The sequence below is a fragment of the Mytilus californianus genome, unplaced genomic scaffold (assembly GCF_021869535.1).
Source record: "Mytilus californianus isolate M0D057914Y unplaced genomic scaffold, xbMytCali1.0.p SCAF_9, whole genome shotgun sequence".
NCBI lineage: Eukaryota > Metazoa > Mollusca > Bivalvia > Mytilida > Mytilidae > Mytilus > Mytilus californianus.
This window is the reverse complement of record NW_026262745.1, coordinates 80,260,373-80,275,203: the sequence shown is the minus strand read 5'-3', so window position 1 is coordinate 80,275,203 and position 14,831 is coordinate 80,260,373. Positions and strand designations below refer to the sequence as shown.

The 14,831-nt window shown below is 34.4% G+C and overlaps 1 protein-coding gene and 1 long non-coding RNA gene across 8 annotated transcripts in view; one reads left to right on the top strand and one right to left on the bottom strand.

Moving 5' to 3' along the window:
* LOC127716522 (uncharacterized) overlaps positions 1-14,831 on the top strand; it is a 153,963-nt gene that overhangs the window by 42,387 nt on the left and 96,745 nt on the right. The window lies entirely within an intron of this gene.
* The window catches only part of LOC127716466 (histone lysine acetyltransferase CREBBP-like), a 92,399-nt gene that overhangs the window by 54,713 nt on the left and 22,855 nt on the right, over positions 1-14,831 (bottom strand). For all 7 annotated transcript variants that reach the window (XM_052222680.1, XM_052222683.1, XM_052222684.1 and 4 more), the window contains exons 13-15: positions 13,678-14,022; positions 5,235-5,451; positions 4,750-4,868 (exon numbers count right to left, since the gene is read on the bottom strand). In XM_052222680.1, coding sequence (XP_052078640.1) covers positions 4,750-4,868; positions 5,235-5,451; positions 13,678-14,022 — 681 coding nt within the window. The remainder of the gene's footprint in view (positions 1-4,749; positions 4,869-5,234; positions 5,452-13,677; positions 14,023-14,831) is intronic.

Genomic DNA, 14,831 nt, shown 5'->3' with positions numbered 1-14,831 from the left:
AAATAAAACTGTTGCAAAAAATAATCATCATTTGTGAAAAACTTTGGTGAAAAAATTATAACGTTTCGACATCGTCCATCTTGTTTATTTTTTATCAGGTTTCTTAACTTTTCCCCTAATCAGTAAACATTTAACTCCTTACACATTATGATTTTGATAGAAATCAATAATCAGCTAAAAGCATTTGATAACTATCAGCAATTAACTAATCAATAAAAGGTGTTAATTGTATGGTTTATCAAAATTCAAGTGGTCGAATGGTTTCACATGTCACTTTTAAAATTAAAGAACCTTAGTGAGCGCGCTCACATACCCCACGTCCCCACATTGTCATTGGAGAAATAAAATAAGTGCAAGAAAAAAAAATTGTATCAGAAAAAAAATTGAATCATAATTTCCTGTCAATATGCACATCTACATAGTACGTCCTTATTATCTACACAGTTTCATGAAATTCTGTTGTGTGGTTTGAGAGGAGTTGCGATGACAAAAGGTTGCAGTAGTATATTGGGCAAATAAGTTCAAAGGGGCGTAACTCCTGGAAAAAAAATTGAATCGTAATTTCCTGTCGATATGCACATCTACGTAGTATGTCCTTATTATCTGAAAAGGTTTCATGAAATTCTGTTGTGTGGTTTGAGAGGAGTTGGGATGACAAAAGGTTGCAGTAGTATATTGGGCAAATAAGTTCAAAAGGGCGTAAAAACTCCTGGAAAAAAAATTGAATCGTAATTTCCTGTCGATATGCACATCTTCGTAGTATGTCCTTATTATCTGAAAAGGTTTCATGAAATTCTGTTGTGTGGTTTGAGAGGAGTTGCGATGACAAAAAGTTGCAGAAGTATATTTGGCAAATAAGTTCAAAGGGGCGTAACTCCTGGAAAAAAAATTGAATCGTAATTTCCTGTCGATATGCACATCTACGTTGTATGTCCTTATTATCTGAAAAGGTTTCATGAAATTCTGTTGTGTGGTTTGAGAGGAGTTGCGATGACAAAAGGTTGAAGTAGTACATTAAAGTAAATAAGTTCAAAGGGGCGTAACTCCTAGAAAAATAAAATGCTCCGCAGGGCGCAGCTTGATACGACCGCAGAGGTCGAACCCTGAACAGTTGGGGCAAGTATGGACACAACATTCAAGCTTGATACAGCTCTGAATTTGGGTTGTGATTAAATATTTGACACAGCATAGGTTTCTGACACAGAATGAATGTGGTCTAAGAACTTAAAAATGTTAAATTGGACATTCACCTATTATGGTCCAATATCCAAAATCTAAATACATGGTTAGATTCAGCATATCAAAGAACCCCAAGAATTCAATTTTTGATGAAATCAAACAAAGTTTAATTTTGGACCCTTTTGACCTCAATGTGGACAAAGTTGATAACGTGGCCCAAACATCAAAAATCTAAATACATGGTTAGATTCAGCATATCAAAGAACCCCATATAGTCAATTTTTGTTGAAATCAAACAAAGTTTAATTTTGGACCCCGATTTGGACCAACTTAAAAACTGGGCCCATAATCAAAAATCTAAATACATGTTTAGATTCAGCATATCAAAGAACCCTAAGAATTCAATTTTTGTTAAAATCAAACTAAGTTTAATTTTGGACCCTTTGGACCTTAATGTAGACCAATTTGAAAACGGAACCAAAAATTAAGAATCTAAATACACGGTTAGATTCGGCATATCAAAGAACCCCAATAATTCAATTTTTGATGAAATCAAACAAAGTTAAATTTTGGACCCTTTTGACCTCAATGTGGACCAATTTAAAAACGGGGTCCAAAATCCAAAAACTTAATACACGGTTAGATTCAGCATATTAAAGAACCCCAAGAATTCAAGAATAAAACCCCATTGAAATTGATCAAGAAATAAGCAATTTATACGAAGTATCTTCTTTTGCACAATACTGTGCAATTGAATATTTCTTGCTATTGTGCAATACTGTACAATTGACAATTTCTTGCTATTGCGCAATATTGTGCTTTTGGATATTTCTTGCTATTGCGCAATACTGTGCAATTGAAGATTTCTTGCTATTGCGCAATACTGTGCAATTGAAGATTTCTTGCTATTGTGCAATACTGTGCAATTGAAAATTTCTTGCTATTGCACAATACTTATTATATAATAATTTACAAATCCTGTTTGGTGTGCATCTCCTACCATATCATTATTATTTGCTTTTAAATATTAATCAGAAATAACCAACTTAAAATGGAAAATTTTAAAAGAAAAAAAAAAGGAAAAAAAGAAAAAAAAAGAAAAAAAAAAAATCCCCCCCCCCAAATTTTTTGAACCCCCTTATGATTCATCACCCCCAAACTCAATCCCAGCCTTCCCTTTGTGGTATGGTACCTTGCAGTACAATTTCAGAGAGATCCATACACTTGAACACAAGTTATTGTCTGGAAACTAGAAAAATGCTTATTTTTGGCCCCTTTTTCGCCCCCAATTCCTAAACGTTTCGGGCAATTACCCCCAAACTCAATTCCAGCTGTCTTTTTGTGATATGGAACCTTGTAGTACTATTTCAGAAATATCCAAACACTTACACACAAGTTATTGTCATGAAACTAGAAAAATGCTTGTTTTTTGCCCCTTTTTTGGCCCCTAATTCATAAAATTTTGAGGCAATTACCCCCAAAATCAATTACAGCATTCCCTTTGTGATATGGAACCTTGTGGTACAATGTCAGAGAGATCCATACACTTACACACAAGTTATTGTCTGGAAGTTACAAAAATGCTTATTTTTGGCCCCTAATTCCTTAACTGTTGGTACCATAACCCCCAAAATCGATCCCAACCTTCCTTTCGTGGTATTGAACCTTATGGTAAAATTTCATGGAGATCCATTCACTTAAACTAAAGTTAGAGTGCGAAAACCAATGTGTCTTCGGACGACGCCGGACGACGCCAGACGACGACGCCGCCAACGTCATACCAATATACGACCAAAAAATTTTTAATTTTTGCGGTCGTATAAAAATTGAATCGTAATTTCCTGTCGATATGCACAACTACATAGTATGTCCTTATTATCTAATAAACTGCTTCGCTGAGCGCAGCTAGATACGCCCGCAGAGGTCCAACCCTGAACAGTTGGGGCAAAAATGGACACAATATTCAAGCTTGATTCAGGTCTGAATTTGGATTGTAATTAAATATTTGACATATTATAGGTTTCTGAATAAATGTAGTCAAAGAACTTGAAATTGGTTATATGAATTGAATTTATATTCAATTAAAGATTTCTTGCTGTTATGCAATACTTAGTAAATCTGTTGTCAGACTATGAACAAATAAAGTTCAATTAATTCTCAATGTCATATTAGAAATTTATGAAAATAAAAAGGGAGCTTACATCAATAGATATAAACAATTCACCAAAGTTTCATGAGAATTGGTTACAGCATTTTTGAGTCCAAAAACTGGAAAATCACCCCTTTTTTTAATGAATAAAACCCCATAACTCAGAAATGTAAAGTGTAAAATTTATAAAATTCTAAGGGGAGCTTACATCAATACATACAAACAATTCACCAAAGTTTCATAAGAATTGCTGAAAGTATTTTTGATTTTTTGTCCGAAAACTGGAAAATCCCCCCTTTTTTTATGAATAAAACCCTGTAACTTAGAAACGTAAAATCTCAAATTTATAAAAATCAAAAGGGAGCTCATGTCGATAGATATAAACAATTCACCACAATTTCTTGCAAGTTGGTGAATGGTGAAAGCATTCCTGACTTATTGTCAGAAAACTGGAAAATCCCCCTTTTTTTAATGAATAAGACCCCATAACTCGGAAACGTAAAATTTAAATTTTATAAAAAACGAAAGGGAGCTCACGTCAATATATATAAGCAATTCACCAAAGTTTTATGCAAATTGGTTAAAGCATTTTTGAGTTAATGTCCGACATGTTGACGACGGACAGACGGACGGACAGACGGACGGACGGACGGACAGACGGACAACGGTATACCATAATACGTCCCGTAAACGGGCGTATAAAAAGGTTTCATGAAATTCTGTTGTGTGGTTTGAGAGGAGTTGCAATGACAAGAAATAGGACTGACGGACGAACAGGTCAAAAACATTATACCCTCCGCAACTCGTTGCGTGGGGTATAATAAGCTGTTGTTACAACTTTTATAAAAAAAAAATTGTTTTGAAATCAGAACTATTTAGCACTCCTATTTTAAAAATTATTTTACATTTTCACTAACTTTTAACTGTGGGTCGGGAAAAAAACCTGTTTTTTGAAGAAATACCTACAAAAATAAGAAAAATACAGAATTTTATTCAGTTTTTGAACTAGATGGGAAGTATCCGATAAAATTTATTGAAGATGAATCCAGACCTGTTGATTTTAATTAGTGGAACTCTGAAAATCCACAATGGACTTGGTACTAACTCATTGTTTATTGCATTTGCATTGTAATTTTACAATATCTATAAATGTAAACAAAATTTATTAAACTTAAAGTGTTCATTTATTAAAATGTAGATTATGAAACAGAGAAGTGGGATTAATTATCATGAGGAGACCAAAATTGAAATTTATATTGTTTGCAAAAACGAAATATAAGTTGGTGAAAATAAATGAAAGTGGCCAAATATATATTTTTTGGCGAAAGAGGTGGGGGAAAAAAAATTGACCCAGGGAAATAATGCAAACTAACATTTTATATTATTGCTACAATTTCAAAATTTCTTATCTGCACACTTACTGGTATTCCCAATAAGACTGGGTCAACTGGTTGTCTGAATGGCATAGATTCTGGATCTTGCTTATATAACTTCTCTAGCACCGGCATCAAAGATTGTCTTAATTCATCAGGTTTAAATACTGAAAAAATAGGAATCAATAATATTATGATGATTGTAATTCAAATTAAAGTTCAAGGGCACTTTGGAGGAAAGCATTCACTCCTAATCTGAACTCATTTTTCCATCATCCTGAATCATTAGGAAACATTTACTGAAATATTTTAAAATTTTAAGGGTTGAGTTTTCTGATGGCTTCGCATTGCTCAAAATACTGTATTTTCAGGATAATTTATATATATCTCGATATACTGCTTCAAATGATATAATATGTTGGCAGTTTAACCATTAACTCAATGGCCAATAAACAAGAAGTTGCAAGATGAGAGGGATATTTGTATTTTTAATTCAAATTTCCATTTTTCAAGGGGATTGAGGAGTTACCTACTTTTTTTGCATCTTGGTTTGGATGATACAGCAACTGTGTTGTTGGGAGTTGATGACGGTGTGGATACAGGAATGCTTGGTGACATGGATGCTGTTTCCATTGGACTTGGTTTGGTTTCACTATTTTCAGTATCATTGGTTGTAACCTCAGTCTTCGGAGATATCAAAGGTTTTATATCACTTGTGCAGCCATCATTTTCTGTTTTTATTTGAGATGACTGAAAAAATGAAAAGAAATATGGTTTATATATTTTCAAGTACCTTACATGTGACATTAATATGACATAAATGTATGTTGTCAAAGTAACTTCTACATACAAAATTTTAATCCCCATATTGTTTAACCTTTTCGTCAAATCCCGGTTTTCTGGTTTACCAGGATTCACGCTTCAGATAGCAGACGATGAACCCAGTTTACCAGGATCTCCATACCTTTTTTATATTTCCTGCTGAAAAACATTGCAAACAAGTTATCTTTCTTTGTCTGTTGCCGAGATGAAAGTGTAAACATTTGTTGAAAACCGTGTCAAAATCAACTGAAAATGTATGAAAATGTAGGATTTTACTGGAATTTGAAATAAGGGAACATTTTATGGGGAAGAATTTGGAAGAACTGAAGCCAGACTAGTTCACTAATTTGACATAAAATGCTGTTTTATATACAGAAACACTTGTGGACATTGTTCAGTGTAAGGAATTTGTACAACCTCGTAGAAAATTTTCAAACTTTTGGGTTAAACATTTACAATTCTGGGTCCAAAAGATGATTTAGTGAATTTTATGTTTTGCAATGCTGAAAATTAGCCGATTTGTTTTTTTTCTGACAAAAAATTTATTAAAACATAAACAAAACAGTGTCCATGGTGTAAGTGAATAAAATAAAGACATAAATAACTACAGATAAGTTTTTTTTTATATTTAATATGAAGCTCTCCTACTTGTGCCACAATAGCCAGGGAAGCCATCGTCTCAAGAGTAACTTCTGTCTGGGCGGCTATTTGTGAATAGGTTAAAGCAGTGTTTTCTCCCTACAACTTTTGGATAACATCATATTCAGCTTAAACTGAAGTTCCCAGGGGTATATAATGTTTCTATCAATGTTTTCTCTTTAATTAAAGATTTTTCTCATTTTTTATTAGTTAACTATATATAGGTGATTGAATTGTTTAAATTACGAGTAAATGATAGTGATGGTCTGATTATGGATTAATAATAACAGGGGCGTAGCTGGACTTAATTTGAAGTGCAATCATAACTATCGCCAGCGGAGCGAGGCGAAAATTTTTTTTGGACCATTTTATGCAGAAAATGATAACTTTTTTCAGGCATTTTCCAGATATGCCATGCTTATAAAATTCCTTCACGCCCAAACTCCTATTTTGTGAATACTTGTGGACTTTATAGTGATTCTGCAAGGGAGGAGACTATGGACCGCTCAAAGTCCCCAGCTGGTCCAGGGTAGCACCCTAGTCGGGGATCCATGCAGGGTAGCATCGTAGACGGTGGTCCAGGGAAGCGAATCCCCATGAAGCTCCGGGCATACGAGTAATTACAGTGACTGCATTGAACATGAAAAATACCCTATCTGTTTCTTACTATATCATATTTTCATGAAACGATAGTAAAAGTCAGGGAGTTCCGTAATTTGCTGCTTATATTATTAACATGGTTATTTTCAAATATAAAATAAATTTTATAAAACTGGATGATTAGGAAGAGTAGACAACAGAAGCGTTAAAAGCCAATGGACAATTGACAAACCCGGGAACAGATAAGACACAAAAGGAGAAACAAAAGCATTCAACATTGAAAACTAAATACAGATGAAAAACACGGACCCAGAAAAAAATGTGGCGACCTCCGGTGCTCCGGAAGGGTAAGCAGTTCCTGCTTCTTGCAAGACACCCGGAGTGTTTCTCACGAAGGTCATTCTCAAATCAAAGGAGAAGTTTCTACGACAACAGTAGAAGGTCATTTGGGACACAGATACCCCAGGTGAATTAATAGTCTTTTGGACGAACGGACAATGGGAATACGAAATCTAACGGCCACTTTTAAGTCTTGACTTATAAGTAAGGGATATAAATCTAAGATGTTTTCAAGGTGATTGTATTGAGCCTGTATCATTAAATGTTAATACTGAATGTAAGACTTAAAAGTATAGTTAATATCGAAAGTCCATATATTTATTTTTTTGCCAAGGCAAATTATCGCAGAACTCTCTCGGTGTTGATATCCATTTCTTTGTGAACATGTATGAGCGCCAACGAAGATAGTCTGTCCTGTATCATGGTTGAACGGAGATACATTTTCGGTCGCCATAATGCACTAAATGACCGTTCAGTAGTTGATGTGGTTACTGGCATTGTAACTAGAATTGAGAAGATTGCGAATATTGATGGTAGTTCCTTATTAGTCACTGCTAGAGCAACATTAGAGATTTTGGCTTTAAACACCGCCCGACACGACTAAAGACTATCCGTAATTCAATTTCAGAATATTTTTTTTGTGAAAAAAATGTGCAAGCAAATGATTTTTTGCGTAAAGGCAGCTACGCGCCTGAATAAGTAAAATAATTCTATAAAATGTTAAATTTTTTCGGGAAACCTTTTAACACCTATTTCTAATGTTAACACCTATAAAATGTCCATTGTATTCAGGACTCTGTAATTTTGGTCATTCTACTACAATTAACTAACCATAGATACCAGGCTTAGCATTTTGTACGCCAGACGCTCCTTTTCGTATACAAGACTGATAAGTGAATTTGGAATCCAATTTAAATAAAATGCTCCGCTGGGCGCAGCTTGATACCACCGCAGAGGTCGAACCCTCAACAGTTGGGGCAAGTATGGACACAACATTCAAGCTTGATACAGCACTGAATTTGGATTGTAATTAAATATTTGACACAGCATAGGTTTCTGACACAGAATGAATGTGGTCTAAGAACTTAAAATTTTTTAATTTACCTATTCAAACCATATCATTATTATTTGCTTTTATATATAAATCGGAAATAACCAATTTAAAATAAAAATTAAAAAAAAAAAAAATCCCTCCCCCAAATTTTTTGAACCCCCTTATGATTCATCACCCCCAAACTCAGCCTTCCCTTTGTGGTATGGCACCTTGCAGTACAATTTCAGAGAGATCCATACACTTGAACACAAGTTATTGTCTGGAAACTAGAAAAATGCTTGTTTTTTGGCTCCTTTTTGGCCCCAAATTCCTAAATGTTTAGGGCAATTACCCCCAAACTCAATCTCAGCCTTCCCTTTGTGGTATGGTACCTTTCAGTACAATTTCAGAGAGATCCATACACTTACACACAAGTTATTATCATGAAACTAGAAAAATGCTGTTTTTTGCCCCTAATTCATAAAATTTTGAGGCAATTACCCCCAAAATCAATCCCAGCATTCCCTTTGTGATATGGAACCTTGTGGTACAATGTCAGAGAGATCCATACACTTACACACAAGTTATGTCTGGAAGTTACAAAAATGCTTATTTTTGGCCCCTAATTCCTTAACTGTTGGTATCATAACCCCCAAAATCAATCCCAACCTTCCTTTTGTGGAAATGAACCTTATGGTAAAATTTCATAGAGATCCATTCACTTAAACTTAAGTTAGAGTGCGAAAACCAATGTGTCTTCGGACGACGACGCCAACGTCATACCAATATATGACTGCAAATTTTTTTTGCGGTTGTATAAAAAAACAAGTAATGATACTCCCGCCCAAATATTTCGGTAAACAGGAAGTTGTTGAGTGATGAGTCTGAAAACGCATCACACGTTATAGCTGACTTATATAAACCCTGAAACCAAATTTCAGAAATCCTTGTCAAGTAGTTCCTGAAAAAAATGTGATGAAAATTTTCAACTTGGCTATCATGTGTAAAATAATACAAGTGTTCGGTAAACAGGAAGTTGTTGAGTGATGAATCTGAAAATGCATCACACGGTGTAACTTACTTATATAAACCCTGAAACCAAATTTCAGAAATCCTTGACAAGTAGTTCCTGAGAAAAATGCGACAAAAATATTCATGGGACGGACGGATGGACTGACGGGCTGACAGAAGGACAGACAGAGGTAAAACAGTATAACCCCCCCCCCCCCCCTTTTTTAAAGCAGGGGTATAAAAAAGGCCAAATAAAGTAGGAAGTTGTGGAGCATTGAGAACCCAAAAATGGGTTAAGTTTTATACTATTCATGACATACACAAGTATAACATAAGGAATAAAATGCTCCGCTGGGCGCAGCTTGATACGACCGCAGAGGTCGAACCCTGAACAGTTGGGGCAAGTATGGACACATCATTCAAGCTTGATACAGCACTGAATTTGGATTATAATTTAATATTTGACACAGCATAGGTTTCTGACACAGAATGAATGTGGTCTAAGAACTTAAAAAAATTTAATTCACCTATTCAAACCATATCATTATCATTTGCTTTTATATATAAATCAGAAATAACCAATCTAAAATGGAAAATTTTTAAGTAAAAAAAAGGAAAAAAAACCCACCCCCCCAACGTCATACCAATATACGACCGCAAATTTTTTTTGCGGTCGTATAAAAATGTATAAATATTGTAAGCATATAAATTAAAAACTCAAGTTAATCAAAAATAAAATCAGTGCATGCTGTCCAATTATTCTAATTTATTAATCTATTACAGTTTTCCAGCCTATACCCAACACTATGATTATGTAAAGTGTGAGAGACAGCCCATTATTATATAAAGTATTAAATATTTTTAATTTTTTTATATTCGTTATATTCTTCGTTTTCATTCTGACACTACTTTGGTTTTCTTAGGATGTATGCCTGTTTAATGTCCCGTGTTGAAAACTTGATCTATGTGATGCCAACAGTGTATCAAAACTGCTCCCTCTATTAGTTTGTTGTTTACATCAGTGTGTAAATGGTCTTAGATGAGTCGGTCTCATTTGCAAACATACCAGATCTCATTATTTTTTAAAGGAGTAATGATTTCTGACTTTTTCATTAATATGTTCTTTCCGTATGGGCTATAAAATCAAAATCATTTAAGGAATATTTTTAAATATCTGTTCATCTCATTTTATGTTTATTCACATCTTTATTTCAGGGGTACAATTTCTTTTAAAGCAGGATAAGGGAACTTTTCATATGTTGCTGCATGTGTAGTTTCTGATAATTCCTTTTTTTAAATTCACCAATCAATAACTAGAGGCTCTAAAGAGCCTGTGTCGCTCACCTTGGTCTATGTGCATATTAAACAAAGGACACAGATGGATTCATGACAAAATTGTGTTTTGGTGATGGCGATGTGTTTGTAGATCTTACTTTACTGAACATTCTTGCTCCTTACTATTATCTCTATCTATAATGAACTTGGCCCGGTAGATACAGTGGAAAATATTTTGTAAAAATTTACAAAAATTTACAAAATTTATGAAAATTTTAAAAAATTGACTATAAAGGGCAATAACTCCTTAAGGGGTCAACTGACCATTTTGGTCAAGTTGACTTATTTGTAGATCTTACTTTGCTGAACATTATTGCTGTTTACAGTTTATCTCTATCTACAATAATATTCAAGATAATAACCAATAAAAACGGCAAAATTTCCTTAAAATTACCAATTCAGGAGCAGCCTGATTGGTCTGAAAATTTCAGGGCAGATAGATCTTGACCTAATGAACAATTTTATCCTCATCAGATTTGCTCTAAATGCATTGGTTTCAGAGATATGAGGCAATAAAATGCTCCGCTGGGCGCAGCTTGATACCACCGCGGAAGTCGAACCCTGAACAGTTGGAGCAAGTATGGACACAACATTCAAGCTTGATACAGCACTGAACTTGGATTGTGATTAAATATTTGACACAGCATAGGTTTCTGACACAGAATGAATGTGGTCTAAGAACTTAAAAAAATTTAATTTACCTATTCAAACCATATCATTATTATTTGCTTTTATATATAAATCAGAAATAACCCATTTATAAAATGGAAAATTTTAAAGAAAAAAAAATCCCTCCCCTAAATTTTTTGAACCCCCTTATGATTCATCACCCCCAAACTCAATCCCAGCCTTCCCTTTGCGGTATGGTACCTTGCAGTACAATTTCAGAGAGATCCATACACTTGAACACAAGTTATTGTCTGGAAACTAGAATAAACTGCTTCGCTTAGCGCAGCTGGATACGCCCGAAGAGGTCCAACCCTGAACAGTTGGGGCAAAAATGGACACAATATTCAAGCTTGATACAGGTCTGAATTTGGATTGTAATTAAATATTTGACATATTAAAGGTTTCTGAATAAATGTAGAACTTGAAATTGGTTATATGAATTGAATTTATATTCAATTAAAGATTTCTTGCTGTTATGCAATACTCTGTGCTGTTGCGCAATACTGTCAGACTAAAAACAAATAAAGTTCAATTTCTTCTCAATGTCATATTTGAAATTTATGAAAATCAATAGGGAGATTACATCAATAGCTATAATTAATTCACCAAAGTTTCATGAGAACTGATGAAAGCATTTTTTAGTTATTGTCGAAAAACTGGAAAATCCCCCCTTTTTTAATGAATAAAACCCTAGAACTCAGAAATGTAAAATCTAAAATTTATAAAATTCTAAAGGGAGCTTACATCAACAGATATAAACAATTCACCAAAGTTTCATGAGAACTGCTGAAAGCCTTTTTTAGTTATTGTCAGAAAACTGGAAAATACCCCTTTTTTTATGAATAAAACCCTGTAACTGGGAAACGTAAAATCTAAAATTCATAAAAATCGAAAGGGAGCTCATGTCAATAGATATAAACAATTCACCAAAATTTCTTGCAAGTTGGTGAAAGCATTCTTGAGTTATTGTCGGAAAACTGGAAAGTCCCCCCTTTTTTAATGAATAATACCCCAAAACTCAGAAACGGTAAATTTGAAATTTATAAAAAACGAAAGGGAGCTCACGTCAATAGATATAAATGATTCACCAAAGTTTCATGCATATTGATTAAAGCGTTTTTGGGTAAATGTCCGACAATGGCCCCAAATTCCTAAACGTTTAGGGCAATTACCCCCAAACTCAAACCCAGCTTTCTTCTTGTGATATGGAACCTTGCAGTACAATTTCATAAAGATCCATACACTTACACACAAGTTATTATCATGAAACTAGAAAAATGCCTGTTTTTTGCCCCTTTATTGGCCCCTAATTCCTAAAATTTTGAGGCAATTACCCCCAAAATCAATCCCAGCATTCCCTTTGTGATATGGAACCTTGTGGTACAATGTCAAAGAGATCCATACACTAACACACAAGTTATGTATGGAAGTTACAAAAATGCTTATTTTTGGCCCCTTTTTGGCCCCTAATTCCTTAACTGTTGGTACCATAACCCCCAAAATCAATCCCAACCTTCCTTTTGTGGTATTGAACCTTATGGTAAAATTTCATGGAGATCCATTCACCTAAACTAAAGTTAGAGTGCGAAAACCAATGTGTCTTCGGACGATGACAACGACGCCAACTTCATACCAATATACAACCAAAAATTTTTTAATTTTTGTGGTCGTATAAAAACTGCATTTTACCCTATGTACTATTTTTTTGCAATGTTGGCCATCTTGGTTCGCGGGCGGGGTCATCGGACACATTTTTTAAACTAGATACATTAAAGCATTTTTGAGTTAATGTCCAACATGTTGACGACGGACGGACAGACGGACAGAGGTATACCATAATACGTCCCGTAAACGGGCGTATAAAAATTGACTATAAAGGGCAATAACTCCTTAAGGGGCCAACTGACCATTATGGTCAGGTTGACTTATTTGTAGATCTTACTTTGCTGTTTACAGTTTATCTCTATCTATAATAATATTCAAGATAATAGCCAAAAACGGCAAAATTTCCTTAAAATTACCAATTCAGGGGCAGCAACCCAAGAACGGGTTGTCCGATTCATCTGAAAATGTCAGGGCAGATAGATCTTGACCTGATAAACAATTTTACCCCATGTCAGATTTGCTCTAAATGCTTTGGTTTCAGAGATACAAGCCAAAAACTGCATTTTACCCCTATGTTCTATTTTAAGCCATGTCGGCCATGTTGGTTGGCAGGCGGGATCATCGGACACATTTTTTAAACTAGATACCCTAATGATGATTGTGGCCAAGTTTGGTTAAATTTGGTCTAGTAGTTTCAGAGGAGAAGATTTTTGTAAAAGTTAACGGATGACGACGGCGGACGACGGACGCCAAGTGATGAGAAAAGCTCACTTGGCCCTTTGGGCCAGGTGAGATAAAAAACATGATATTCCTGGTTATTGTTGATGTGCTAAACTTCATCAATCCTTCAACTCAAATTAATCTTTATATGACCATCTCCTATGTTGTTCAAATATTTGACCCTATACAAATCAAAAAAATACCTGTGAAATCTCTTTTCCACAATGAATTCCAGGTTCTTGTTTAATGTCTTGCTCTGTTTTAATTTCCATCTTGACTTCTTGTTTAATATCTGGTTTAACATCCAGCTCTATAGAATTAGTAATTGGGGTAGAGTTAATGAGACTGTTACTAGCACTAGTGGTTACTGTTGTTGTAGATGTAGCTGGTGCAGTACTGGTTGGCTGTGTAGAACCTGTTGTACATGGAGCTGTCAGTACATCTACTAATGTTTGGGGCTGACTACCACCATTTTGATTGAGACTAGTATTTATATCTGCTGACATCAGCTTGTCTGCTTGTAATGCATTATGTAAATTTTCTAATGACTGTAAAGAGATAATAAAAGATGGTCAAATATTAAAGTTATAACCAGCTTGTTAGCTTTTTGCATATTTTTTATGACTGCAAAGAGATAATTAAAAATAGTCAATTACTATTAAAGTAATTTTGTAATATCTTTTAACAAAAGAGTCCTGATCACAAAACACTTATGCAGCATTGTATGACTGCAACAAATAAACCAAGGTATTTTGGTGGTTGTGCATACTATTAAATTTAGCATCAGCAAAATGAAGATTTGCTGGCAACATTTTCTAAAAATAATGGTTAAAGTGACCCCACCAAAATTCAACTTGGTCTGTGTTTTGTGGTAATGAGCATTGTGTATAAGTTTCATAATATTTGGGTGAGGCAACTTAAGAGAACGGAAACTAAAAATTTTGCATTTTTTTTGTCCATTAATAAAGGGGCATAACTCAAGAATGGTTAAAGTGACCCCTACCAAAATTCAAACTTGATCTGTGTTTTGTCATAATAAGCATTGTGTAAAAGTTTCATAACATTTGGTAGAGGCAAACTTAAGTTAGAGAACGGAAACTAAAAATTTTGTAATTTTTTCATTTATAAAGGGGCATAACTCTAGAATGGTTAGAGTGAAGCTACCAAAATTCAAACTTGATCTGTATTATGTGGTAATAAGCATTGTGTATATGTTTCATAACATTTGGTTGAGGCAAACTTTAGTTAGAGAACGGAAACCAATTTTGGGACGTATGGATGTACGTACGTACAGACGGACAAGGGTAAAACTTAATGTCCCCTCCGCTACATCAGGGGCATAAAAATAAGGTAGAGT